The sequence below is a fragment of the Lepisma saccharinum genome, chromosome 9 (assembly GCF_977018435.1).
Source record: "Lepisma saccharinum chromosome 9, izLepSacc3.1, whole genome shotgun sequence".
In the NCBI taxonomy this organism is placed as follows: domain Eukaryota; kingdom Metazoa; phylum Arthropoda; class Insecta; order Zygentoma; family Lepismatidae; genus Lepisma; species Lepisma saccharinum.
Window position 1 is genome coordinate 69539588 of NC_139237.1, and position 27764 is coordinate 69567351.

The 27764-nt window shown below is 39.3% G+C and overlaps 1 protein-coding gene across 1 annotated transcript in view; it reads right to left on the bottom strand.

Annotated features, from left to right (window-relative positions):
• The window catches only part of LOC145992119 (5-taurinomethyluridine-[tRNA] synthase subunit MTO1, mitochondrial), a 58839-nt gene that overhangs the window by 16199 nt on the left and 14876 nt on the right, over positions 1-27764 (bottom strand). Inside the window, exons 3-11 of the mRNA XM_083128366.1 lie at positions 27519-27637; positions 24573-24774; positions 22178-22354; positions 18749-18861; positions 15793-15938; positions 8452-8609; positions 5302-5465; positions 2488-2659; positions 1890-2052 (exon numbers count right to left, since the gene is read on the bottom strand). Of these exons, the coding sequence (XP_082984492.1) occupies positions 1890-2052; positions 2488-2659; positions 5302-5465; positions 8452-8609; positions 15793-15938; positions 18749-18861; positions 22178-22354; positions 24573-24774; positions 27519-27637 (1414 nt within the window). The remainder of the gene's footprint in view (positions 1-1889; positions 2053-2487; positions 2660-5301; positions 5466-8451; positions 8610-15792; positions 15939-18748; positions 18862-22177; positions 22355-24572; positions 24775-27518; positions 27638-27764) is intronic.

Consider the following 27764-nt stretch of genomic DNA (forward strand, 5'->3'; position numbering starts at 1 on the left):
TTTACGCTCTTCCTCCATCCTAATAAGATGTCCCAGCCAGCCTAATTCCCTCTTCTTGATGATTTCAATCAGTGGTTCCTGATTCAGGCATTTTCTTCTTATTGTTGTGTTTCGTATCATATCTCTCCTTGTCTTTCCTACAGTTTTTCTTCTACCCAGCGGTAGAAGCTTCTATGAAGCTTTTTTCCGATGCGAGCCTCAGCAACTGGGCGGGTCGCAGGTGGCGAATTGCGAACGGCCACCAGATATGGTGGTTAGCTGCGAATAAGGCAATGCCAAATAAGCAGTCCCGGACCGAGGCGACAATGCTAGCAGGGCCTGGGGAGGAGGGTCTTTGGCAAGTCCATACTCAATAATAATAATAAAAAACAACAACAGAAAAGACCAATGACAGCATTGTGACATGGCGAGGAAGTGCCGCCATTAAATAAGCACTGCCCCTACTGCCTTGTAGGGAGGGGAGGGATCCCCAAAGGCTAAGGGAAGAAACCCTAACAGAAAACCGGCCAACGGCTCTAGAGATGGAAAAGATTGTAGAGTCCCAACATCCTAAGAGGCGGAAGAGCTACAACTCCACTGCCTTGTGGTAAGGTTTTTGACCCGAAGGCTATGGGAGGAAACCCAGAAAGAAAACCAAGCAAGGGCAGAGGCTTAAAGGGAGCACTCCTCCCACTGCCCTAGCTTCATCGTAGGGCTAATAACCCACATGAAGTGAAATAATACATATTCAGAGAAACACAGGAATAGAAGCCGAACAGAGAACTGAATACTTTTAATCACATCCCACGGACAGTGTTTTTGGTCGCAAAGCCCCAAGCCTTACTCGTGAAAACACTGTAGTCCTATAGTGTAAACAACCAACCCCGACATGGGCAGAATTACAGCCAAATGACCAATGAGAAAGGAGCAGAGTTCACCCTTGCGCAGAGATACCAGCATACTTGGAGGTGGAAGACACAGTGCTCGGGTGGATTTCATAGACGGTACTCAACAAGATTTCAAGAAGAGTTCACAACAGTCTTTTCGGCATTGATAAACATTCCCTACCGCCAGCAATAAGGAAAATCTTTGTCTTGTGAACTAGTCTTCAGTAAATCAGTTCTTCGATAACAATTTCCTTCTACTTCATTGTTTATTATAATCACATATAGAGTGTGTTCACTATAGTGGAATAGTTTAATCACAGTATGTCTATGTATCAAGTCTATACTGAACATAACTCTCAACATAGAAGATGTCAGAAATAACATATCTGTAATGTAATTTGAAAAAGTTTTTTTTTTTATTCTGTGTATGATGCTCCCATCTGTGGGCAGCAAGCGTAATTTGTTTTCAACCAGTGCCGGCTGGGTCTGTGGACTGCGACAGTCAACTGTTCAGCAATATTTGCTATGATGTGTACGTAAGTAAAATGCATTAAACATATAATTTTGTCCGACACATGAACCTAGTGTCTTGATTCCTTATTTTATAGTGCTTAGAAATTTATGGCTGGCTTGTGTCCAAAGCAAAAGGCTATGGAATGTAATCGTCTATAATCTTTGGCTGGAGCCTACACTGAACTCAGCCCGAACATCCATATACCCGCATGGTTTATGTATATGCATTTCAGGATTTTTTTTATATCGAACATCCATGCTACAACAACATATAAACAGACTTGAAACCTAATTATGTTATAATCGCAGGGGAAAATGTACACACACTTAATAAATACAGTGGAACATCGACTTTATATTTTTCAAGGGATCAAGATGCAGAAACTTAAAATGCGGGAAAATGTAAAATCAGGGGAAGTTTTGTAACATTTTGCTATGTTGGGACCATCAAGCTTGAATGTATAATGTGAGAAAATGTAAAATCGGGGTTCCACTGTAATGAGGACTCACCTAATTGGTTTTGATGCTTTACTTTGTAGTAATTTGAGCTTGTCACGCCATTCTGAGATGGGTAAAACATGTGACATCAAAACATTTTTCGCTTTTTCAACATCATGTTTCACTCTGCACATTCTTTCATATCTCTCAGTGCTGACACATCCAACTTTCCATCCTGTAAAAACAATAGTATTACACAGTGTGAACTAACCTTCTGCATCATGCATCTTAGTTGACTTAAAAGCAATTTATCTTCCCAGAACATCCATGTAGTGATGGGTATAGTAGAATTAATGTAAAATGTAACCAGTAGAATGGTGTTTATTGCCCATGTGTTCTGTGGTCCTCTGAGGACAAACAGCTTTTATTTGTTGGCACTGTTTGTTGTGTACAGCTAAAAAATGGTTATCGGAATTTTGTCTCAGCCTTCATTCCATTCATTTGCAAATTAAAAGCTTACTTTTATTCAGGATTTTGTTTTATTCTGAAAAATGTACCCCCCTCACTCTATATGTGTGGTCCACAGGCGCCATTTTAATGACACTCCACATAATGACTCCATTTTATTATGCACTGTACATAGGGTGGAAAATAAAAGTTAATCACCAACCTTTTTCCGTTAAGCGCAGATCGGCATTATCTGGACGGAGTGACAACCGGAATTCTGCCCTGCTGGTGAACATGCGATATGGCTCATTTGTGCCCAGTGTGGTCAGGTCATCTATGAGGACTCCTGTGTAGCTCTCTGTGCGGCTGAGTATAAATCCAGGCCTTTCTTGAACCTTAAAAGGGAAACACCTTCATAAATATTCAGGATGGACAAGATTGTTTTGGCAAAATTCATACCAAATTTAGGAACATCAATAATGGATAATTATTGCATGTTTTAATGCATATAGGCACAAATAGATAACAGTTGATTAAAATAACCACACTTCTTAAATAATTGGAAACTTTACCCTAGCAATCTTTCAATTGAATATTTTAAAACAGCAAAATGTACATTACAAGATTTTAAAAGCAACTTAATTTGTTTTTATTCAAATTACTGCTGAAATAAATTCTGATAATGATAAAATATCAAACTATACTTTGATACAAGATAAAGGAATATGAAATATATTTTTTTGATAAACATCACCCTGGCAAACAGAGGTAATTTTTTATTTTCTAACTCCCTCCCCCATAAATTCTAGCCACGTCTTGCAACGTTGATTTCCATCATATGGATTCAGGATCCAATTAGAGGCCAGCATAATCTGCATTTTACCTACCCACTGCCCGCTTGCCGCGAGGACAGGTATACCTGCTCGCCTGCCCACGGCAACGAGTCGACTTGCATCTTTACCCGGGTTCTTCGTCTTCCAGGTGCTCTGCACTTACAAGGTAACTGGGCATTCAACAAGACCCAGGCGCCTGCAAAACCTGCTGGAAGGAAACAGCCCTCCGGCAGCGTGTCGCTCCAGGTGTTTCATCACCACGTGGACAGCTTCAGCCAGTGTTGCCTACTTACGTAGCTCGTAAATCCTACGAGGTCCTAGGAGGAGCTCTCTCCTCCAAGGAGAATTTATATACTTAGCGATTTCAGTTCAGCGTAAGCAGTTTTTATCTTATTGCCAGGAAATGCACGCAGTATTACAGCTTCATTTATTTAAATGAATGATCGAGCAAACAAAAATCTCCTCACTGAAAACTAATTGTTTTTCATTGCATGGTGCCTTAACCAGGCACGCAGTGGCGCAACCAGAGGGGGTAGGGTGCATTGCTCACAAGCTTGGACGGAAATTAAGTCTAGCGGAAGGGTCAGGGTGGGGGTCAAACATTAAAGTACAAGAAAAAACAGACTAGCAGAATTTAAGAGTAGCAGGGCTAAAGGGTACTCAAGATGGAATTAATTTTCATATTTTTCTTGCATTTTCCTTCCAGACGGCCAAGGGCACCTGCAGAGGGGGAATGGAGGGGTAATTGCAACCCCTTGATTTCAAATTTTATGAAAGTAGAAATATATTATAAAATATTATCCAGTCTCATCAAGTTCAATGCCGTAGCAAAGGGGTAGCGGGAGTCGGCCCTGAGCGCCGAACGATCTAAGTGAGAAAAGTTTTAAAACAGAGAATGCTATGGCGGCCCGTGATATTATTTGCTATTAATGTTGGTTTGTTACGAGTTGGATGAATTGATTATGTAATACGTCGCTCCATGTGAAAAGAAAATATTGTAGATGGAAATTTTACATGCCATATGTCTGTACATTCGGAATGCATTTATCATGCACTTTCTTTCTTTCAAAAACAGTTTGTGTGCTTGTTTTCCATTATTAGCTAATGTGAAATTGACGTGTTGAAAAAAAATATTTCTAATCCTCTGTTTCAACACAAATGCGCGTGAGAACCGACTTCTACCCCCTTTTTGCGTGATTTATGAGGATTATAATGCCTTTCATGCTACTTTATTACTATTATTGTGATTGTTCTTGTTGGCACGTTTATCCAAGTACTTGGCCCTACCCCCCAAACGAGGGTAACGGCAATGGCCCTGGCTGGCTACGGCCCTGGTGTTCGCAGTAGAACAGTGTGTTGTTCGACTCGCGACCTCAGCGTCGAACGTGACATGTTTCAGTCCTGTCCTATATCACTATATATACGTATATTGGTTGTTTACGACATATACTTATGGATCCTGTGCCACGGAAAACCTATTTCAATGTGTGTGTGTGTGTGGGGGGGGGGGGTAGCAACATTCGTAAATCTCATTTCATTGGTGATGTGGCTTACGAAGCTTCGAGTTCCCTTTTTTAAGTAGTGAAAATCTATTGCAGTTGGCAACACTGCAGAACGGTGTGGGCCAGGTGCAGTTTCTACTCGAAGCAACTACGTCATGCAGAGGGAGGGGTCTGCAGTTGATGGAAAGAACGAACTGAGACCTACTAGGTATCGTAAGACTGCGGGTACCCGGCGGGTCTACAATGCCTGCCAGGAACGATCTGTGCAGGTGGGCATACAAGCTGCTCAAGCGAGGGTGTTGCGCAGGTTGCATGGCATTTCAGGAGCGATGTCTCGCGAACGGGTCTGCTCCAGGTCTTGTACAGGCCTTTAGATCCAATGAAAACTCAGATAATGGAACCACGATTTGAGACTTGGATGATGGATCCAGGATATAGAAAATTCAAATTCAGATTCACAAAATCCCTAATTGACAAGAAAAGCACCATCTAGAGTAATATAAATAGTAATATAAATTACTTAAATCTCATGCTTATAATCTTCTTTTTAATTTCATATAATTTCATAACAAAACATGGCAAGGAAAACATACAATCCACTTCTTGAAAATTATTGACATGAAGAGAGTTTGGTATTGTTCACAATACATTTACATTCTAAGAAAATTTGTCACAAATCACTTTTGCCACACATAAAATTACCTTTAATGCAGCATTAATGGCAGCAACGATCCCCTGTGCAGCTGCCTCTTCATAACCAGTTGTCCCGTTGATTTGGCCAGCAAAAAACAAGTTCTTGATTTTGCATGTTTCTAGTGTGGGGTTCAATTCTCGAGGATCAACAAAATCATATTCCACTCCATATCCTGAAATAAATTATTGATTAGTACAATATTCATAATTGGGAAAAAGAGACGCGGTAGTATATAAATATGGAGAAACAAGTACTTACTTTATCCCCGAAACTGATTTTTCTTCTTCGTTGTATTAATTTCAGTGGCCACTGCCACCATCCTTGTTGGAACTCACTGTATGTTGCTTGGCGTGCGTCAAATACCATAGCCATAAAATTCAAAAGGTACAAGTCAAACACACTGCCCACGCACTCGTCGACACCAAAATCAAGGAAACACATGCCATAATGCACTTCCTGCACGAGCTGAACATCGATAGCGGACAGGCACACCACACCTGGATTCCCCTACTACAACCGGGAAATAGCAGCAGACGACACGGGGGCAGACGTACAGTTAACAACAGCGCACCTAGCGGCAGCCGGAGAACTACAAACAAAAGACGTATGCCAAGCAACAGTACAGCAAGTTCCAACAAGGATGGTGGCAGTGGCCACTGAAATTAATAGAACAAAGAAGAAAAAACAATTTCGCGGATAAAATGAGTACTAGTTTCTCCATATTTAGTACAATATGTTCAGAATGCAAATGTAATGTGACACTAATGGGCAAAACTGCGATTTTTTAGCATTTTACCAATTATATATTTCTACAAACAGCCTACTGAGTTACATCATTCTGTAATATACTGGTAATGTGCGAATTACTCACAATTAAATATAAACTTTAGGCTAAAAGATTAAAAATCGGCAACTTACGTGTGTGAGTATGAGATTTTTCGTACTACGTTTCGGAGGTTACACTACCTCCTTCCTTTCAACCTGAAGAAGGAGGTAGTGTAACCTCCGAAACGTAGTACGAAAAATCTCATACTCACACACGTAAGTTGCCGATTTTTAATCTTTTAGCCTAAAGTTTATATCATTCTGTAATTTTCTTTCAATGAATATAAAAGTATATTTCATGTACTTTGGTTTTCTAAATTAATGTCATTGTGCAGTTTCCTTCTTGATGACGAAATTCATCAGACACATGCAGTAATTAAGGGGTGAATGGTACTACTCAGTTTGTTCACGATATTTTCGCAATGTTGGTGAACTACAATGCATTTAATCTCAACTGTCATTATTTGTCTTATTTCTTTTCCTCTTACTGGCCAGCTTTCATTTCCGTACAGAAAATTGGTTCCACTACTGACTAACACACTTGTAGTTTAGTTTTGGCATGGAATGACTCCATTGTTCTATATTGCTATCGCTCTCTCTCTCTCTCTCTTTTAAAAGTATGCCCAAGCTTCACCTTCATCTTGGGTCATCATTTGGTAGTGATGGAGTTGAAAACTTGGACAGATTTTTTTAATTCTTTTTTTTATTATTATTCATGCTATGTATTTGTTTCTGTTGTGGTTCACTAAAAATGTCTTTGCTGGCATGTGGTGAAAGTAGTTTTTTTATTGTCAAAATTTTCACATTTTTCAATCTAGTTGATACAATACTGATTTTATTGGTATTGGCAAATTTTGTATTGGTACACAAATTGAAATTTTAAATTGTGGGGTAATTTTACAATAAATGAATCTGCCAAAATTTTTGGCCTGTATTTCAGTCATTTAGTGTTGCTTTTCTATCACTTTTAGTTTGATTCATTGACTTGGGTTATTTTACTTCACTTTTCTGCCACTTTTGGCTAATCGTGAAGATGAGGATGAGTGATGATATGATGAAGGGATACTTGCAAAGAACACCCATGTCCAGACTGGATTCAAACCTGGAACCCCTGGCATTGTGGTGCAATGTGCCAACCATGAGTTATGTTGGAGAAACCTTCGCCCTGCATTTCTTCTGAAATTCTAGCCTGATTTGATACATAACATCACTCACTCCCTTTCCATTGAAAATGTTTGAGTTGAATTCAATATGGAGGCCAACGATATGGTGAACCTCTGCTTGGTTCCCCCTAGGCCTAACATATTTCTATCATGACCAAATGAACCCAGCCCAGCGTAACTACTTTACATTTCATAAGAGGTGTAAAGTGACTTTTGACTCATCCTAGTACATTGTAATGAGCCCCTCATCGATTGACTGATTGATTTGCTTTATTTTACTTTGCCTTTTGTGCCACTTTTGGCTAATTTGCGAAGATGGGAATGAGTAACGATATGATGAAATTGATGAATGGACACTCAGAAACATTCATGCACAGGACAGGATTCTAACTCGGGACCCCTGACTTTCTAGTGCGATGTGTTAACCACTCCGCCATGGGGGCCGGCATGAGGCCTTTATCAGTCACGTAGCTATACATATTATTTTGTATCATCTGGTCCCATTGCAGTCCCAGTTTGATGTGACAAAATTTTCCTTTTTGTCCAAAGGTAGGCTTGTTCCAACACTATGAGGCAAAAGGGGAAAGAAGAAGAAGAGGAAGAAGAAGAAGAAGGTAGGCTTGTTACATACCATTGGAAAGCTTGTTCGATTTCCTGCACAAAAAAAATATTTCAGCATCCTAGACCAAACAGGAGCAGAGTTACAGTACATTTAATATAGCTAAATGAGCTCAGAAAGGACAATTTACGCGAAGTTTGACTTTGAATAATTTTACAATTACAAGATGCTCGAGACTAAAAAATTTTCAGTTACTACAATCCATGCATGATTTCAACTCCCCAAACTTCATTAAAATCGGAGATAGTCAGGTTGTGGGCTGTGTTGATTTCGCATGGAAGGACTCTATACTGTTTTTATATTTGGTATTTAATGCTACCTTTATGCCATTTTAGATTAACCAAGAGATCAGCATCATCAATGATATACAGATGAAAGTTAGGCAAACACCCAATGTGCTTCATCACTGAGGCATCACACAATTATTGGCTAATAATGATAGTGTATAGATTTGAGCATTTCCACCCTTAAATGTTATGATTGGATATAAATAAAATCATGCAAATATATCTGTTTCGTGTTAAAATAACATTTAACCAAAATGAAATTACCTGGTCTTACAACTTCTGCCTTTTCAAGGCCTTTAACTTTCCTCACAAGTTGAACTTGCAGATCTTCTGGAAGTGTACAAGACAGACCATTCGGATAAACAATATGGTTGTCAAAACCTTCTGGTTCCAGCCAGATTTGCTGAGCACGATTTCCAAACCTGAGGGTGAAAAATTTTAACTAAATTTTATGATATTCACATGTTTATAAAAGTATTTTGAAAATTACCAGGCCACAAACATAAGTTCCTTTATTAATATTTACCATGCATACGTTTCTCATTATACGATAGGTCACACTAAAAGTTTTTAGACACGCGCAAGTAAAACATTGGAGACCAAAAGTATGAATGCTATAATTTTTCGAAGTATTCTCCATGACAGTTGATACACTTGTTCATCCGCTCAAACCAAGTGTAAAAGCACTGGGACCACACATCTGCAGGTACCTCTTGAATGCACCGAACGAAGGCGGTGACTGCCTCCTCGGGAGTAGGAAATGAAGAACCTCGTAATGTATCCTTGATTTTAGGGAACAGGAAGAAATCACAAGGGGCGAGGTCGGGACTGTAAGGAGGATGAGTCATTTCTTCGATGTTGGAGGCTTTGAAGAATTCAATTGTTCGTACTGCTGTATGGCTGCGGGCATTGTCTTGATGCACAATAATGCGACTTCGTGGGCGTTTTTCACGAACTTGCCGTACGATCTTCGGTAAACACACCGTGGTGTACCATTCAGCATTAACGGTCCGACGTCCCTGTAGCGGCACTGTTGCAATATGGCCCGTCCGACTGAAGAAAGTGGCAACCATTTGTTTGCCAACACTTCGTCCCTTCCTGACTTTTGTTGGTGAGTCTTCATCCGCGAAGATCCACTGCGTCGACTGTAGTTTGCTCTCGGGTTCATAACAGTACACCCAAGTTTCGTCACCTGTTACGATGTCATACACTGCATTTGATTGTCCTTGGTTAAATTTGTCCAGCATTTTCATGCACCATGTGACCCGTGCCTGCTTTTGCTCCTGAGTAAGATGGTGTGGGATCCATCTGGCACAGAGCTTCCTGACACCAAGGCGGACATGCAGGATCGTTTGAACCTGACTCATACTAATACCCAGTGTTGCACTAATAACTGCATATGTCACCCGGTTATCCTCCTCTATCATGCGACGCACTCTGTCGACGTTTTCTTGAAAAGTTGCTGTCACAGGACGACCATCACGTAATTCATCACTGAGTTTCTGACGTCCACGTCGAAGTCGCACGACATAGGGCTTCCTCCTGAAATGCATTTCGGAGCCTTTCATAACATTGCTGCTGCGTTAAACCTGCTCGAAAATCGTAAAAAATCATTGCTCTGAAGTGCTCCCATGTTAAATCCATTTTACTGTACACACACGACAATAATTGACTAATTTCAGGCACACAACAATTAACAACTATAAATTCTGCAGCATTATCACACTTCACAGACTACTAACTTCAACATATCCTAGAGACAATGTATTGCTGTAATCAGTGTTGCCGCATCTAAAAACTTTTAGTGTCACCCACGTAGTAATTTGAACATAGGCAATGGAGGCCAGTCATTATTATTATTTTTTTTTTCTGATATGCCTAAGTTGCATACACCACATTCAATTTATATGAATCTTTTTTTAACTTTTTGATATGTAGAACAATTGTCACTAATTTCTGGTTATAGTAACTAGGGCTGAGCTGATACAAATTGATTCATGAGCATTTCAGCACATATGCTATTTTTGCCTGTCACACAACATGGAGATAAGAATCCTTAACTAAAAACAAAATTAAGATCAGGGTCCTAACAGGAAAGTAAAATATGTCTGTTAAAAACTTCCTAACTTAATTTTTACATGTAATTATTTATTCATTGCTTAACAAGAACTTAAACGACACTGTTTCAGAGGACTCAAATCTCTTTACCTGTTAAACGCTGAGGCTGAAAAGAGGCATTCATCACACAACAGGTAAAATACAGGCAAACACCACTCCACCACAGAGAAATATTGTTGTGAACTGGCAACAGTGCTCACATTACAATGCAACATTGATGTTACCGGGGTGTACTACATGGAAATAAGATTGACTTTTGGGCACCTTACCAGGTCACCTCTTACACTCAGCTGTAGGGTGACCATAATATTTTGACCCCAAAATAGGACATCCCAAGGAGATCAGTTCCACCCAACACCCCTTTCCTGAAAAAAACGGTTAGGTCTAATTATTAAATTATTGCATATTGTAGCTTGGTGCATATTACTCACTATTAAATAAAATAAACAACGTTAAATTGTATTAAGTTAAGTTTAACACTACTTACGTGAGTGAGTATGAAGCTTTTTGGAACAATGTTTCAGGGTCCTGCTGCCCCCTTCATCAGGTTCGTAAATATTTTCCTAAGCACTGAACATAGTGCCGCGTTAAAAAGTGTTAAAAGAGGATTAGGTATCCCTGACACATTCCTACTTAAAAAACTCCACATATTAAAAATCCTGTAAAGACAAACCACCTATTTCGATTGAAACCACTTAAAAACGAACACATAAACCCACGTCAGTTGCAAGGCCAGCACTGGTGAAACACCAATCTGATATGAGGTGAAAGCTGCTTCCCCTCCAAAAAAGCTTCATACTCACTCACGTAAGTAGTGTTAAACTTAACTTAATAGAATTTAAAATTGTTTATTTTATAAAATTATTGATATTATTAACGCATTGTTATTATTTATTACAGGATGGATCGCATAAATGATACATCATAAACAATAAATGAAATATGATCTCCCCTTGTCAAAATGTATTAATTATTACAATCTCGGCATGATTTACATAGCATTTCTCATCCTTTCTGATCAACCTTTGATGTTACTCCTATGCTGAAGTTGAGTAATGCCAGAAATATTTAGCAGAAGAATCAATCTTCTTGAGAGCAGCTTTATTCTTCATTAATCGTTTATAAATCTCCCCGAAAACCTTATCCCACATATCCTGTGTCAAGATGCAGAGCAGAAACTTTAAATTACTTTTGCAATTCTGTAAAGAAACTGCATGCTTATTCACTGCTCTTCAAATAACGGCACACACACTCACATCTTTTTTAGCAAGAAATGCCAAAGATTGCCATGATTTAGTTCCAATGGAAAACTTAAGACGTAAAATTTATGCATATCACTGGCTGTACTACAGTGCTCAAAAAAAGTTTTGCATATTCAGGGTTTGTGATCATTTTATTGTACTAGATACATGGAATCATATTTAAGAGTACAGGGGAGACATATAAACAGAAAGAAAACTGGGCAGCCATGCAGAAGAAACAAAGTTATACCAGAACCACACCACAAGCACATGTTTGAAAATGTGGGATGCGAAACACAAAACAAAGGCAGTGCAATACCGTGCACCTACGGCTCGCAGGCATGCTTGGGATCAACAGATGGGAGTTCAGTATAGCCACTTCGAGCACGTAGGCATGCTTGAACACGACGGAGCATCATGCTAAGGATAAGAGCATTCAACGCAGCTGACAATTGCTCGCTTCAGGTTTCCCCATGCATGTTCCACACAGTTCCTGTCTGGTGAATTCGCCGGCCACACCATGCGTCGAATATCATGCACATCAAGGAACTCTTGAATGACTCTGGCTCGATGTGGTCGAGCGTTATCATCTACCAGCGTGAAGCCATCCCCCACAGTTGTAGAGAAACCTGCTACCACGGGTTCGAGAATAGCGTTTCTGTACATCAGACCAGTCATGTGACACTGGAGAGGAATGATTCCACCCCAAAACATGATGGAGCCCCACTGCTGCTGGTGACGTTCCTGGATGAAGGGCTCGTTCAATCTCTCATCTGATCGTCTCCAAACCCTTATGCTTTTGCTTAACGGGTGCAAACTGATGGTGACCTCTTCTGTAAAGAGCGTGTGCTTCCACTGTTCCTGACTCCATTCAGTGTGCATTGTTGTCCACCTTACATGGTCTCTCTTATGGTGTGGATTAAGAGGAACCTTGGGTATGAGTCTTCTTGACGTCAATCCTTCCTCATGAAGTTGATTTCGCACTGTCTGATTGGAAACATTCGCTCCTGAGGCCCTCCACAGATCTTGGCACAAACTGGTAGATGTTGCAGTGGGTCTACGACCTGCCGAAATCACCACGTACCAATCTTCCCTGCATGTTGTTTTGCGTGGCCACCCTGTCCTTGGTCGATTACCAACTGATTGTGTCTCTCTGAACTTCTTCCACAATCCAGAGACATCACCTTGGCTCACTCCAACACGGGCAGCGACGTCTACTTGGCCATATCCCTCTTGCAGCAGCGTTACAATTCGAATCCGGTTCGTAGCAGAAACGGTTGCTTGAGGCATATAGCCCTTCGTTTTCCACCCGCTCTCTGTGCAGTTTCCAACTCATAAGTTCGGATAAGACACGTACATGCCTCCCACCGGGCTGCTTTCAAATCTGCTCAGGGATCATGTGGCAAATTCTGCCCTCTATCTGCAGAATATCGACACTTAGGGCATTATGTCGGTTTCTGTCTTGGACATTGCTCACATAATGAACAATGTATACCTTTTGGGGATATCACGACTGAAACTGCATGCAATCATAATATGCAAAACTTTTTTGAGCACTGTATGTTGTCGTATGTCCATATGCACTAACTTTTCAAGAGGGCTAATTGAAGTTTGACATATGTGGATTTTGAATACACTACAAGATAAATCACACCACTTGACATCTAGATATGTCGCTTTGGAATGTGACGCATTAACTTGCATGGAACCTACAATGCCATCAACTCCTTTCCAACGAAAAGTGGAGATACAACAAGACAGCATTCAGCCAGCAATATTCAGAGCCACTTTGAAGTGTTACACTTTCCAAATACTGGCACTGGTGAGAATGGTAAAAGTATAGGTAGTGATTTTGGTTCTGCCCTAATAATAACCTTTCCATACGAAAATTAACAAATTTAAACAAACAAAAAACATGTATATTATACTCAAACAGAAATTATGTTAATATTTGTGGCAACATGGTGGTTTCATTAGGCTAAATGCTGCCACGGAATATTTCTTTTACACATGTAGGGAGACAATGTTACAGATCCATCGCATTTGAAACCCTGACATGGAAGCAGTGTTGCTAGTTCTCATATTTTCTGAGGTTTCAAAAATCTTGGCCTTAGTGTAAATATTAACTATGAGGATTTGATTCAAACACCATGAGAAGAACTTAAATGTTACCAGTAAAGAAAGGGCCTCCCCAATGGTCTCGCGGGAACTTCGTAGTCTTGTAATCAAGGGGTCCCGGGTTCAATACCTGGTGGAGGCACATAGCAGTTTGGATCCCATTATAAATTGTAGATCCAGTTCCAATTAGTCTATCTGTGCATAAAGTGGGCTTTAAAACAAAAACTGAAATCAATGAACAAAGCACAGTGAGCTGAATATATACATTCTGATCAGTTTAACATTAAATCAATGAACAGTGTACACAATCAAGAGCAAAACTAACAAGATGATGCTTTAGAACAGCAGTTATCAAACGTTTTTGTTTCACAATACCTTTAAGTGTTTCAAGATTTCTCCTCAGTGCCCAAGTCATAATGTAGGCCTATCTAACACTTGCAATGCTCAGTTAGTGTGGTTAGATTCCTTGCCTTAAGTTAAAAAATAAACACACATATTTCAAATTCAGAAACATTTTATTTGTAATTGATTGAATTTACAATTGTAATTTGTGGGATAGGTGGGCATAAATACCATATGTAGATTAACAAGTAAGTGTCACTGAAAATATTCAAACATTGCATGGTGCTCCTGTATTCAAATGAATTGAATTGTTGTTTTAAGTCTACTTTATGCACAGAATAGCTAATCGGGACTGGACCTACAGTTTAAAGTGTGATCCGAACCACTAAGTGCCTCCACCGGGTATCGAAACCGGGACCCCTTGACTACAAGGCAACAACAATGGCACTCCTGTAAGCCAGTCACGGTGCCCCAGGGTGGAAGATTTTGGTTTCTTCATACTCCTTTTCAAGATATTACTTTACACAATGGAGTTACATTTATGTAACTGAGGGTGATTGCCAATAATCAAAGCTCCAAAATCAACCTTTCATTACCTTTTAGCATGAGGTACCTCAGCTAACACCTACAAACAGCTTCTAGAACAACATAATGAATACTGATGAACAAGAATGTTGGACTTGAAAAAGGAAAATGTGAATGTTTTGAAAATAGCATGAAATCACAAGGAATAGCTTCAGAATTCAGAATTGTAATCACTTCTCCCTCTTTTTCTTAACTCAAGTTGTATGTACAGTAAAACCTCGTTAATCCGGACTAATGGGGGAGATAAGTTGACCAATTTAACGAAAGTCTGGATTAACTGAAATAACCTAAAAGAACAGTAGAAAGTGCATTTAAACTATGTTTTTAGCAACAAAACACGTCTATTATGGTGTATTTAAAGGGCATAGCCTATACAGTACAGTACAAAGTCTGTGGGAAACAGAATTTCATCAGTGGTTGACTGCCTTTTCTTCGGGAAGTTCTCTTGTTGACTTCTAGCCACATTTAAAACCTTGCATTCGGGGTTTTTATTTTTTTTCTGGCCTCTTGCCTGTCTGGATTAAGCGAAGTCCAGCTAATCGGGGTCCGAATTAACGAGGTTTTACTGTATTTGTAATTTTTGTTATTTTATGTTGATTATCTGCCAGTTTTGGCTAATCACGATGATTATATGAAAGGGCACCCACAAAGGACCCCCAGGCTAAGACTCAGGTCCGGGAACTTTCGTAGCAAGATCAAAAGTCAAGCAATTAACATGTTCAGTCACTAGCAGCCTAAGTTGTACCTGTGCAAGAACACATGTGTGGCAACTAATGAATAGGGGCATCAACCAGACGAGTTCTGGAAATGTTGCCAAGCTTTTGAGAGCTAACGTCACTCTCATCTTCAGGGTAGAAATACTACCCTGATGGCTCAAGAGAATCTGTTCAACATCGTATATGTGAAGATGCCAAGGTGTGGAGTGAGATGTGGAAGAGGACAGAAGTGTACCCATCTTGAACGAGCATGATCGAATCCTGGCATCTCCAACAGTCACTCGCTAGTGTTGGTCAGATGAGAGTCAACTGCAAGTTGCACACCAGACGTGAATGACCTCCCAGCACAGTGAACTAGTAACTTGACACTGGATGGCATACTAGCTGATGGTGAAAGTGAGCAGAATTAACTCCAATGTTATCTGCTGGACTACCAGTACCCCTGCACTTGAACATAAGAAAAGAAGAAAGAATATTATCATTACCTGAGAACTTTTGACTCAATGGACGGACAATATCTTGGGCCTGTAATCTCTTCAGCTACGTGTCTATTGACATGCATGTTGTCTAAAACAATCTTATTTATCTCTGGGGTTGTGAAAGTCAAGTAGCATGCCAATTGCTCTTCAGGCTGTCAGAAAGATGGAAAATAACAAATGAATCAGTTTTACTGATATTATTCACTATTAAGTTATTCAGAGTACTGTGGGAATGAATAAGAATAATGACATGTAAAATATGTGTACCATTTGTATTTTGACATGAATATACAGGGTGACTCAAAAGTATAGAGTGCATTATTTTCTCTTTACATGTGTAGACTCTGTTCCACTAGTACACTATTTAACCTTGTAGGTGCTCAAAATGTAACATTCCTGGAACACACCAGAACACTGTAACACACACTATGACACAAATTCTGGTTAGCATCAATGCCCTGAAATGCTTGCGAGATGAACTGTTTAATTTGCCCACTGTAACTGATTGTGGTCTCCTATCAAAAACTTTATTCTTCACTATGAACCCCCCCAAAGTCCACAGGTGTCAGGTCGGGTGAATTTGGCAGTCAGTCTATGCTGTAAGGTTGTCCAATCCAATGCCATGGAAAGGTTTTGTCAAAGCAGTTCCTTACCAACAAAGCAAACTGATGAAGCCAGCCACGGTTCAGAGTATGCATCACCACATTTCGCATCATGGTTAAGCAGATAGCGTAACAGAAAAATAAATAAATAAAGTGAAATGCCATGGCATGATCAATGCTGCTGTAGAGCTACCAGAACAAGCGATGGCGAACATACCATTCATTCATAGGTCTCAATGTGTTGCAAACCATGTAAGATACATTTCATGATAGTAGTAATTATGTGTGAAGTGGTTATACACACTGGGCTCCTGCATAGCCGTACTTGAGTTGGTGCTTTAAGTCCACTTTATGCACAGTAAGGCTAATCGGGTCTGGACATACAGTTTAAAGTGGGATCCAAACCACTATGTGCCTCCCACCAGGTATCGAACCCAGGATCCCTTGATTACAAGGTGATGATGTTACCACTGCGCTATTGGAGAGGTCCCTCCTGCATAGCCAAATGGTTATTTGTTAAGTGAACAATGTATATAATTAGTGTTTTTTTTATCATCTTTCTCTTTTTTATGTTTATTCAGTGTAATGTGATTTTATATTTTGTGGTAGGAACTAGGAACCTACGGAATCTCCCATAGACTTTAAGAATGGGAAATTTTACACCCACATATGAAGTTCAGGAACCTCCCGAGAGCTGTGACTGCATAAACACATGGGTGGTGGTGCCACTAGTCATAAGAAGGTCTGCATGATAGGAACCGTGATACTCATGAGTGGTTCTGGTGTATCATTAGCAGTTGAAGTACCCAGTCCATCGTCAGTGGCGAAGCGTGACAGTCTTACGTAGTCATCGCAAGATTTGCCAAACGTCAAGGTCGATCTTTTAACGAAGAGGAGAGGGGGGGGGGAGCACAACATTTACTCTGCAATAAACATAAAGGTCACTGCCAACTCAATGTAAAAGCTCATACCACGGACCTTACGACTACAAAAGTCATAATAATTTTCCCATACAATGAGAATTATGAAATATGATTGAAACTTAATGGTTCACCTCCAGTTATTGTTTTGATAAAGAAAAGAAGATTTCATATTTTCAGGATTTTCGAAAGGGAAGGGGGTCACATGTACTTTTTAGTAGTCATTCCTCAATTCCTCATCTTTTCCTGCCTGTAACGATTTTTTTAAATTTTTTTTTAAGAATACTGAGCCTAAGCAGGGATTATGACCCTCACCAACCCCTCCTTGAGCACGCCACTGGACACGCGGAATAATCTTGATGGCTCAGAGAGACCCTGCCGTGGCCGTAAACATGGGGATGGGGGCTAAAAAAAAGGCCTGTTATGACCCAGGTCTGCCTGTTTGGAAGTGTTCGGCTGTTCTCAGCACCGGCAGAAACAAGAGGGATATGCACCATTTCTGTGATGAATTGAGGCTTCTAACACCATTGCCTTCAATAGGAAACTTGACTGGAAGGTTCGGCGTGAGGGGTAGTACTGGGCCCTCATAAGATTAGTGAATCTCTTGCATACTTCGAGCTGTTTTATGCTGTCGCTTGGCTTATTTTGCACAAATATGCGAGTATTCAGACTTATTTTTTTAACTTCTTCTCTAAAATATTTAAAATGCAATATTTTTATTATATTGCTTGGTCATCGCCGCATCTCCCGATGATCGGATGCTTCGCTTCTGTCCATCGTTATTAAATCTGCATATATTGTATGTGTGTCTTTTCTGTTCCACACAGCACAGCGCACAATAACGAAACGAATTTTGGATTATTTGGATCAGGGTAGAGGGCAGCCAGTTAGCCCCAGTTGTACAAGACTTCTGGATACTGACACTCAACATTAGTGATCTCACCTGTTGTGCAAGCAGTCCTGAATTTGAGTCCTGATGGGAACACCCAAAATTTTGGCACTGACTCAGCATTATGAGACAATTGGGGAGGTACTGAAAAGTCTTGAAAGTTAGAAAGCAGTGGTGATGGGACTCAATGCGCTGACTATCTACCACCCAATGAAACAGCTGCTCTGGCAGGCCCTGGCCCTATAGCAGAGCTGTTGTACAATGTAGTTTTAGTTTTAGGTAAAAGACACTATAACAAAGTTCTTTAAAAATTTACTATTCTGAGTGGATTTGTTGAGAGGATTTTAAAGCATGTACAAAAAAAAAAAAAAAAGAAGAATAAAATCAAGTATAATTCTGCTAATCTACACCATCATTCACAACATTCATTATAAACTTCCACACAAAATTGCTAGCATATTACTGAGCATTATACATTACAGCATGTGATGTAACTTGAATATTTCAGTTGTGACCAACAGAAATTTATAAAACTTTACAAACTAAATTACCTTTATCCATACGGAATTGTTTAAAAATGAAAATGGTTGTGGAGGATTATCTCCTATTTGAGGAATGCACACATTATAATCTATGGTTCTGCCATCCAGACGAGGGGGAGTACCTGTGGATCATACAAGAAAACTCATTTCTACCATATGTAGGCTGGATATAAGCCATCAATGCAAGTAAATCATAAGAAATATAAACAGGAGTATTAAAAATATAATAATAATGTCAGACCTTTACGAAATTTTAGGTGGAAGCACATGAAACATTATTACTGTGGTGGATACAAAGAGTCTCTAGTTTTGATTTATACCGAACTACCTGTCAGAAGGCAACTTTTTTAATACGAAGTCTGATAGTTAGTAGGAATAGTTGTCAATAACTACTGTTATAAAACCAACTATACCTTCTACAAACTTAAGCATAGTTGTGGAGTGATTCTGATGAAACTCGGGCCTCAAGGGACCCAGTGGATACCCGGTGGAGGCACATAGTGGTTCAGATCCCACTTTAAACTGCAGGTCCAGTCCCGATTAGCCTTACTGTGCATAAAGTGGACTTAAAACAGCAGCTCAATCAATCAATCAATCTGACAAAACTCAAGGATACAAAACTCCTCCATCAAGAAAAAAAACATTTTCATGAATTGTGACACACCATCCACAACCTCAGTGTAATTTTCCTGAAATATATTTTTTTTAAGTGTTAATTTTTCATAGCAGTATGTTGTGTTGTATCTCATTTTATTATTATTTAAAAATAAAGGGTAAATGCTCAGGAAGGAGAAAAGAAGAAGGAAGAATAAGGAAGAAAGAAAAGAGGAGGGAAGAAGTAGATAAGGAATCTGTCCAAGTCCAGAAGTGGAGGAATTGATAAGGCACAGACTCTCACCAGGTGCCTGTCAATCACTTACCAGGTAGAGTCAATTACCTGTCAGGAGATTCCACACTCAGAAATTCCCGACAGGAAATGTTTTGAGATAAGGACTGGCACCTTCATCTTGTTTTGTGTATGGACCCTGTTCTGGGAGTGTATATATAAGATGATGGTTGGATCTTTCAATTTATTGTAAATCTTCCTCTGAAGAAGACCCTGTTAGAGGGTGGAAACGTTACGTGCTTGGTGTATACTTTTTATACAATAAATTTTGCCTTGGTCATCATTTTTAATGTTTTATCAAAGACTACACAAAACAAATATAAATAGTAACACACTACTGCCATGAGCCACCTTATTAGGTGGACAGACACTGTAATTTAAAACATGAAAAACTTTACTCATATAAATAATAATTCCATATTTGCAAAAATGAAAAATATATATTTTTATTCACTTATCAATTTCTGCATTCATTCACAAAAGGTTGTTCTTCGCCTGGCCTACTAACCATAATATATTAATTGTTTATTATGTTCAAAAGTATGGTAAATTTAGACCAAAATGTTGCTAATGTGGAAGTCACAAGCACCATCAAATGGTTACATGACATCTTTAAGTTACAAAGCCATGGGAAGCCATGCCATACTATGCCAATGCCTCGTGTGAATTTCATGAGAGTATTGGGCTTCTGCTTTAGTACATTATGTAAATGCTGGCATCTGAGTAGCCATTTTGAGGGCCTATTCATGTGTGACAATTTCTGTTCCTTCTCCCAAGTCTTTTAAGAGAGAATGAATCATGCCTCTTCTGTAAAAATGTAGTCAAATTCCTGCAACCTTGCACATGTTGCCCACACACACACACACACACACACACACTGGCATCAGGGGTGAGTCGATGCCAATTTGAACGGATACTGATACCAGTGCTTGAAAATTGTAACAATTAAAAACAGTAAATAGTATTATACAGCAGAACATTGATATTCCGTTTTTCAGGGGATTAATGAGGAAAAACTTAAAATGCATGAAAATGTAAAATTCAGGAAAATTTTATATTATGCTAGGACTTGTTTACTTTCCCGCAAATACGTTATATTTGTTAATTATTTGTGCAGTAATATGTTATATTTGTTTGTGTTAATGTTGTAGTTTGTGGTATCCAATTTATAGTCTTTGGTGTTACGCGATTTAACGGTTTCTAGAGATTTATACAACTATCCAGTCTAGCACAGATATATCTGTTGTTGAATCTGTTGACAGGACAACAATGAAAAAAAGAACGTTGATTGAGAGGTGAGAAGATGCTAAATTTATGAAGAAAATTTTTAGATTCTTGTATTCACGTAGTATGTTGTTAATATTAAGCGTGACATTGTGATACATAGCTTGGATTAATGTTGTTAAAACGACAATAAATCTTGGACAAAGGTAAGATGTAATTTATTTTGACTAACAACATGTCCTGAAAGGGCTCAGTGTGGCTGTAACTTAAAGACGAGTCCCATAACTCTGCTGCACATTGAGATTGGGCAACTGTCATGATGTAGAAATCTGTGGTTCCTGACGAGATGGAATGTCACAATTATGCTCTATTGAGACCATGAAGGTAGTCTGAATAATGTGGGAAAATGTAAAAATTTGGGAATGTGAAATTGAGGTTCCATTATAACTGTACCATATTAATCTAGATTTGCTTCAAAACATTCTTAATTTCACAGGAGATAAACATTTAATGGCAAAATTAATCTCTTCCCTAGCTTTTGACTCCAATGCAAGAGGAATGGGAAAGAAAAGGCCCCAAGGAAGACCACATTAAGCAGACCCTGACCAGAAGAGGCATTAAATGGGATGAAGCAAGAAAACTAGCAATGGATCGTAACCCATGCAGAACTCCCTTCATTACAAGGCGACAACACTAGCACTGCGCTATCGGGGAAGCCTGGGGGGGGGGGGGGGGGTAGAAGAGGATCGAACTAAGAAAGTAAGTAATTTATTTCTCCGCTGCAATGCTGTTGCAAAAGTAATAAAAATTATCCATTTTTGTATAACATCCAAGTTAAGACTCCACAAAAGTGTTGTACGGCATTTTCGCAAGCCTGAAAAATACCCAAACTCTGGAAAGTACCGACTGGTATCGGTGATAAAATTCCAAAATATTTTTTATGCCAATTCCACTGGTATCCCCTAATACAGATAACATTGATATTGGGGACCCTTCCTGATAGCATAGTGGTAACGCCATCGCCATTTAACCAAGGGGTCCTGGGCCTGATACCAAGTGAAGGCACATGGCACATTGGTTTGGATCCTACTTTAAACTGTAGGTTCAGTCCTGATTAGCCTTTCTGTGCATAAAGTGGACTTAAAACAACAAACCAATCAATCAAACAAACATTGATATTGATTCACCTCTAATTTATAAAGTAGTATTACTGCTCTACTTTAATTTGCAATGGCATGAACCCTCTTGACTTACTTTAAAAAAAATATATAAATAATAGTAACAACAACAACAAACAATATATATGAGTGGAGAATAATAATAATTACCAGTCTTCAATCGTCCCATCCTGAAATTCAGTTTCTCCAAAGTCTTGGCTAAACCAATGGCAGGCTCATCACCTATACGTCCAGCTGGTCGAACTTCGAGACCAATATTAATTTGTCCTTTCAAGAAAGTCCCAGTTGTAAGGATAACCGTTTTTGCAGCAATGTTTGTACCATCAGCTATAAATACACAGAAAACATAAATTAATGCTTTAGACTTATAATTTTAGTTTCTTAACAATGGTATGTACAGAGGTTGTTCCGTCTACGTTTGGCCAATTTCGTTCCTCCCCCCCTGCACTCAGAATGAACTCACCCAACCTTGGTCAGGCATGTTTGTCAGTGTAGTGTGTGAGCTGTAAAAGAGTGGTTGTGTTTTCTCACTGGGCCAAAAATCCCGCCAAAACTGAGCCGCTTTTTGGGAGGAGTGCGTTGTATAACTTTCCAAGTGTTTGCATTTTCTCGCTTGGCCGAAAATGTTGCCAAAACAGTTGCTTTTGGGAAGGTTATGTTGTAGCCTTTTCTGACGCAAAGTTCAGTGTGTCAATGATCAGGAAGTAGTGTAAGAGGAAGAATTGTGACGTTAGTTTGACTTTATTCAAGAATGTGATCGGCAAGTATAAGGATTGCATGGCCCCAGCGTTCGGTTCTCCAACAAAGGGGACGAGAACACGGCCGTGCACACAAGCCACCACCAGTATGCAAGTGCAAGGTGCTGTTAACAGTTTCCAAAGACATATTTAGATGATTTTCCATCTGTCTTTGGGTCGGTGGATTCTCTTGCTTGCCCATTCTGCGAAGTTTCGCCTGCATACTGGTGGTTTGCTTGTGTGCACCGCCGTGTTCTCGTCCCCTTTGTTGGAGAACCGAACGCTGGGGCCATGCAATCCTTATACTTGCCGATCACATTCTTGAATAAAGTCAAACTAACGTCACAATTCTTGCTCTTACACTACTTCCTGATCATTGACACACTGAACTTTGCGTCATAAAAGGCTACAACAAAACCTTCCCAAAAGCAACTGTTTTGGCAGCATTTTCGGCCAAGCGAGAAAATGCAAACACTTGGAAAGTTATACAACGCACTCCTCCCAAAAAGCGGCTCAGTTTTGGCGGGATTTTTGGCCCAGTGAGAAAACACAACCACACTTTTACAGCTCACACACTACACTGACAAACATGCCTGACCAAGGTTGGGTGAGTTCATTCTGAGTGCAGGGTGGGAGGAACGAAATTGGCCAAACGTAGGCGGAACAACCTCTGTATGTGTGTGTAAGGGAAAAGGAAATTGGTAGTAGTATCATCATTTCATAAAAGTTTTATGATGTATAAATAAAAATATAAGGAATACATAACGAAATATTTATGTTTGTTCTCATGGCATACACTTTACAACATGTATGTACATGCATTGGGACCTGTTGATGTTAGGGTGGAGGCGAGTGTAATGACTTCTTTGTCGAGGGGGTGACAGGGATGTGGTAGGTGAGGAGTGTTAGTAGGTAGTGGCATATATCTGTACATGTTAATGCTTATTGAGCATGGGAAGTTAGAGCTTTAAGGCGAAGGGTGCAGAGCAATATAAAAAAAATGATGGTGTTGGGAGGGGAGTGGGGGAAGAAATTAATAATACATTGCCCAGTATCTCAACCATGTTGTGATACTGCAAGGTTAGAATTAGTGGGAAGAAGCCTGTATCTCTACCATGGTGAGGTGGGAGAGTTTACAGCCATAAGCAAAAGAAAATAAATGGAAATTGCCATGCATCTGCATCATGTTGGATGACAAGGATGTCAACCAGGTATGAAGGATGTCACTTGGGGATGTAGCAGCAAAACATTGGTCAAAATGGGGTTTACAGGTCGTGGATAGCCCTCCTTAGCTCAGTGAAGAGGTAAGCAAAGCAGACGAGCAAAGCACACTTGCCTAATCAGGCAGCGACTACCCTCATATCTTGGACTCTGGTGACAATTACGGCACGAGTGAAGCAGTCACCCTGGATAGCAGGTGTCGGCTGTGACAGCACTTGAACGGTAGTGCACGTAGGTCACTGGAACGTTCGCACACCCATGATGTTTCCAAAAATCTGGGGTACTTATCCAACTTGACGTGTGCCATGTTTTTGAGGAGCTTGCAAGCTACTGTGCCACTACTTATCTGTTTCGATCAGGAAGTTCAACCCAGTAGTTGTAAGCTGGATTCTGTCCAGCCAGAGGAATTTTGTTATTGTCGCTGCCTTTATTGGGCATGCTTGAGTTAAACTTGGTTTTGACTTTTAGTCAAGAATCGTTGCGCTAAACCAGGTCAAATTTTCTGAATATGGCATGGTTAAAAATATATTCCTTTGAATATTATACCAGTAATGATAATGATTGACAAATTTGGTGATCTCACCTACCTAGAATGATACCAGTACATTCTCGTTTCACAGCATCTTTGTTTACAGCTTCAATCACAATCAGATCTTCAACAGAAGCTTCAATCACTTGTAAGTTTGGTGTATTTTCAAGCAATTCCATTTGCATATATTTTTTGTATAAACTGCGATCAATCTGTGCTCTGGGTCCCCAGACTGCTGGCCCCTTCCTCTTATTTAATACCTGCAAGATACAAATAATTACAATTTTATTAAACAATCTGCTAAATCTGTGTATATCTTTAAATCTATTACACTAGCAAATTTATTCAGAATACGTGAGAAAATATATATGCTAATCATAATTCAAAGTGTGTCACAATATATATATCTTCTATTGGTTCTCAAAAAGCGTGCATCTTTTGCAGAATTATGACAACACAAATAATATTATAATATGTATTGGATTACCATTTATCATGTTAGCAAACTACACAGAAGTGACTATAAACATTTCTTCAACATGACACGTCTGTCTGCATGAAAGCAAATACAGACTTTCACAGTAGACAGGCAGGCAGAGAGGTGCAAAGTTTGGGGTGGATCTGCCTTCCTTAACATGTTGATTGCAGTATTCCACAGTGTGCTTACTGAGAAGACACTAACAATCTCAGTTTGGAAAGCTACCAAATGCGCTATAAGCTTGAGATGAGGGGATACATAAATCCGATCTTCTTGGCAAGCAGCTTTGTTCCAGCCACCATATGTCCTGAATTCAAGCAGCACAATAACTAAATGAAAAGTTAAAAAAAAAAGTTAAAGTGTTCCCCTGTGCTTGGCACCATGCCATGAAGGCGTATAGGGGGTGTGGGGGTAACGCCCCACACTTTCTTGATCCGGTCGTGAGTGGGGGTGATGTGATCAGCACCATGCTCCTGACTGCCTTTACCCTCCAGGGTTTCCCCCGGGTACCCATGTTATTCGATGCTGGGTAGACGCCGGGGCCGCTTCCAACGTTAGAAAAGTTAATCCAGTAATATAAACTGACAGTATTTGCTTGAAAGGTCAGGGATGACACTAAAGTGTCCTGGAGAGAGGTCTCTCAGCCACTTATTTTCATGGCCGTTCAAATAAGTAATCATACACAGACCTATACATTTCCACATTTTTGGTGTTTTTAAAAGCTGCTTAGACTATATTTATTTTGTAGCTTAGGGAATAAAACTGTCAACAATTTTAGGGCATCCCTTGGGCTACAATTTGGTTTAAGAGGAGGGGGGCATTGACAGGAAACATCTCACAAAAGTTATGAAGGCAATGTGTTCCCAGATGGTGTGCAAGAATCCAAAATTTGTAGATGGAAAGATAATGAGTTGAATTGTTTAACAGCTATATAATCTGGAAAATATATTTGCGACAGTTATTGCAAGGAAGGAGGAGGGATATCTTTGTCGAATTCCTTATCAGGCATACAGTACTAACAAACTTTAAATTCTTGGTGACTAATGTAATTGCTAGCACTGTTTCTTTCAGAAAATTTGCTCCGGGGGGCATTCCAGAGAACCAGGAGGGCGTTCTGAATCTCATCTGTGAAATACAACATATGTGCTTTTAACATTGAGAATTACCAGTGGTGGTTCGTCAATGAACTTGATGCTGTGCGTTACAGGTGGGAAATGACGTACAGTAACAAAAATAAAGTAGGATGTGGTGACCTAAGTATACTTAGTAATTCAATGTGGAAAGATATCTTTCTTTTTATTTGTCTGTTTCTTTTTATTAGGGTCCCAAAAATCTGGTTTTTGGCATACCCTCATATACAATACCTTCATTTAGTTATTAACAACTCGTTTGAACCAGTTTCCAAATTCAAATACTTAGGAGTAATATTAACAAATGAAAATTATATTAAAGAGGAAATAAAAAGTAGGCTTAATTCAGGAAATGCATGTTACTTCTCTCTTCATAAACTTTTGTCTTCTCGTTTAATATCTAAGAAACTAAAAGTTAAAATATACAAAACAGTAATTTTGCCTGTAGTATTATATGGATGTGAAACTTGGTCCCTTACATTGAAAGACGAACATAAATTGAGAGTATTTGAGAATAAGATCCTTAGGAAAATCTTTGGACCTAAAAGGGATGAGGAGACAGGTGAGTGGAGAAGGTTACATAATTTAGAAGTACATAATTTATATTCATGTCCAGATATTATTAGAATAATTAAATCAAAAAGGATTTAGGGGGGCAGGCCATGTGGCACGAATGGGAGAGAAAAGAGGAGTTTACAGGATTCTTGTTGGGAAACCTGATGGTAAGAGACCTGTAGGAAGGCCAAGACGAAGATGGAGGGACAACGTTGAGATGGACCTAAGGGAAATCTGTAGGGATGGAAAAGAGTATATAGAACTTGCTCAAGATAGGGAAAGATGGAAGGCCTGTGTTGCTGCAGCCATGAACCTTCGGGTTTAAGAAGGCTAGGGAGTTAGTTAGTTAGTTGAACTTGAAACTTACTTCCACGATTATTTCTGGTATTCCAAATGCATTCCTCATACTAGCACTAAACTTGTGAGAAATGAATACACAATAAGAACCATGATTGCTCTATTATATCAAATAAATTCTCAACATTAAGCAAAGGAACTACAAAGCTTAATTCGAATTACATCTGCATCACAAATTACTGCTACCAATGCACCATATTTCAGCTGCTTTATGGAGGTTTTAACATAGTTAGGTTAATTATGACAAGATTGAAGGATGAATTGAAGAGTTCACTTCTTCATGTAATGTAGCCTCTCAATCAAACTCCTACAACTGATTCAAAACATCAAGGATCAACTCCAGATTATTTTGAACCATAGGCAAGGGTAAAATCCATTAATCAACTAGAGGATACCACAGAATACTATGGTATCTAAACTTAAAATCTACCCTTATTCCTACAGCCATGAGAAACTTTTATTAAAAGGAGTATTTGGACTGTACCTTGTAATGAATACCAGACAAATCACATATTCTCCCACAGATGCCATCAAGTGCATCCACTTCTTTCATGAGATGACCTTTTCCTATGCCACCAAACGATGGATTGCATGACATCTCACCTATAAGAAGGTGCAAAAAAATATAACTCTTTAATAATGCAAAGCTTATATCTTGTGCTGACATAATTATTATTATTCTTAAATCTGTTGCATTTTTGTTATTATTATGGTTTACTTTTTTACACCT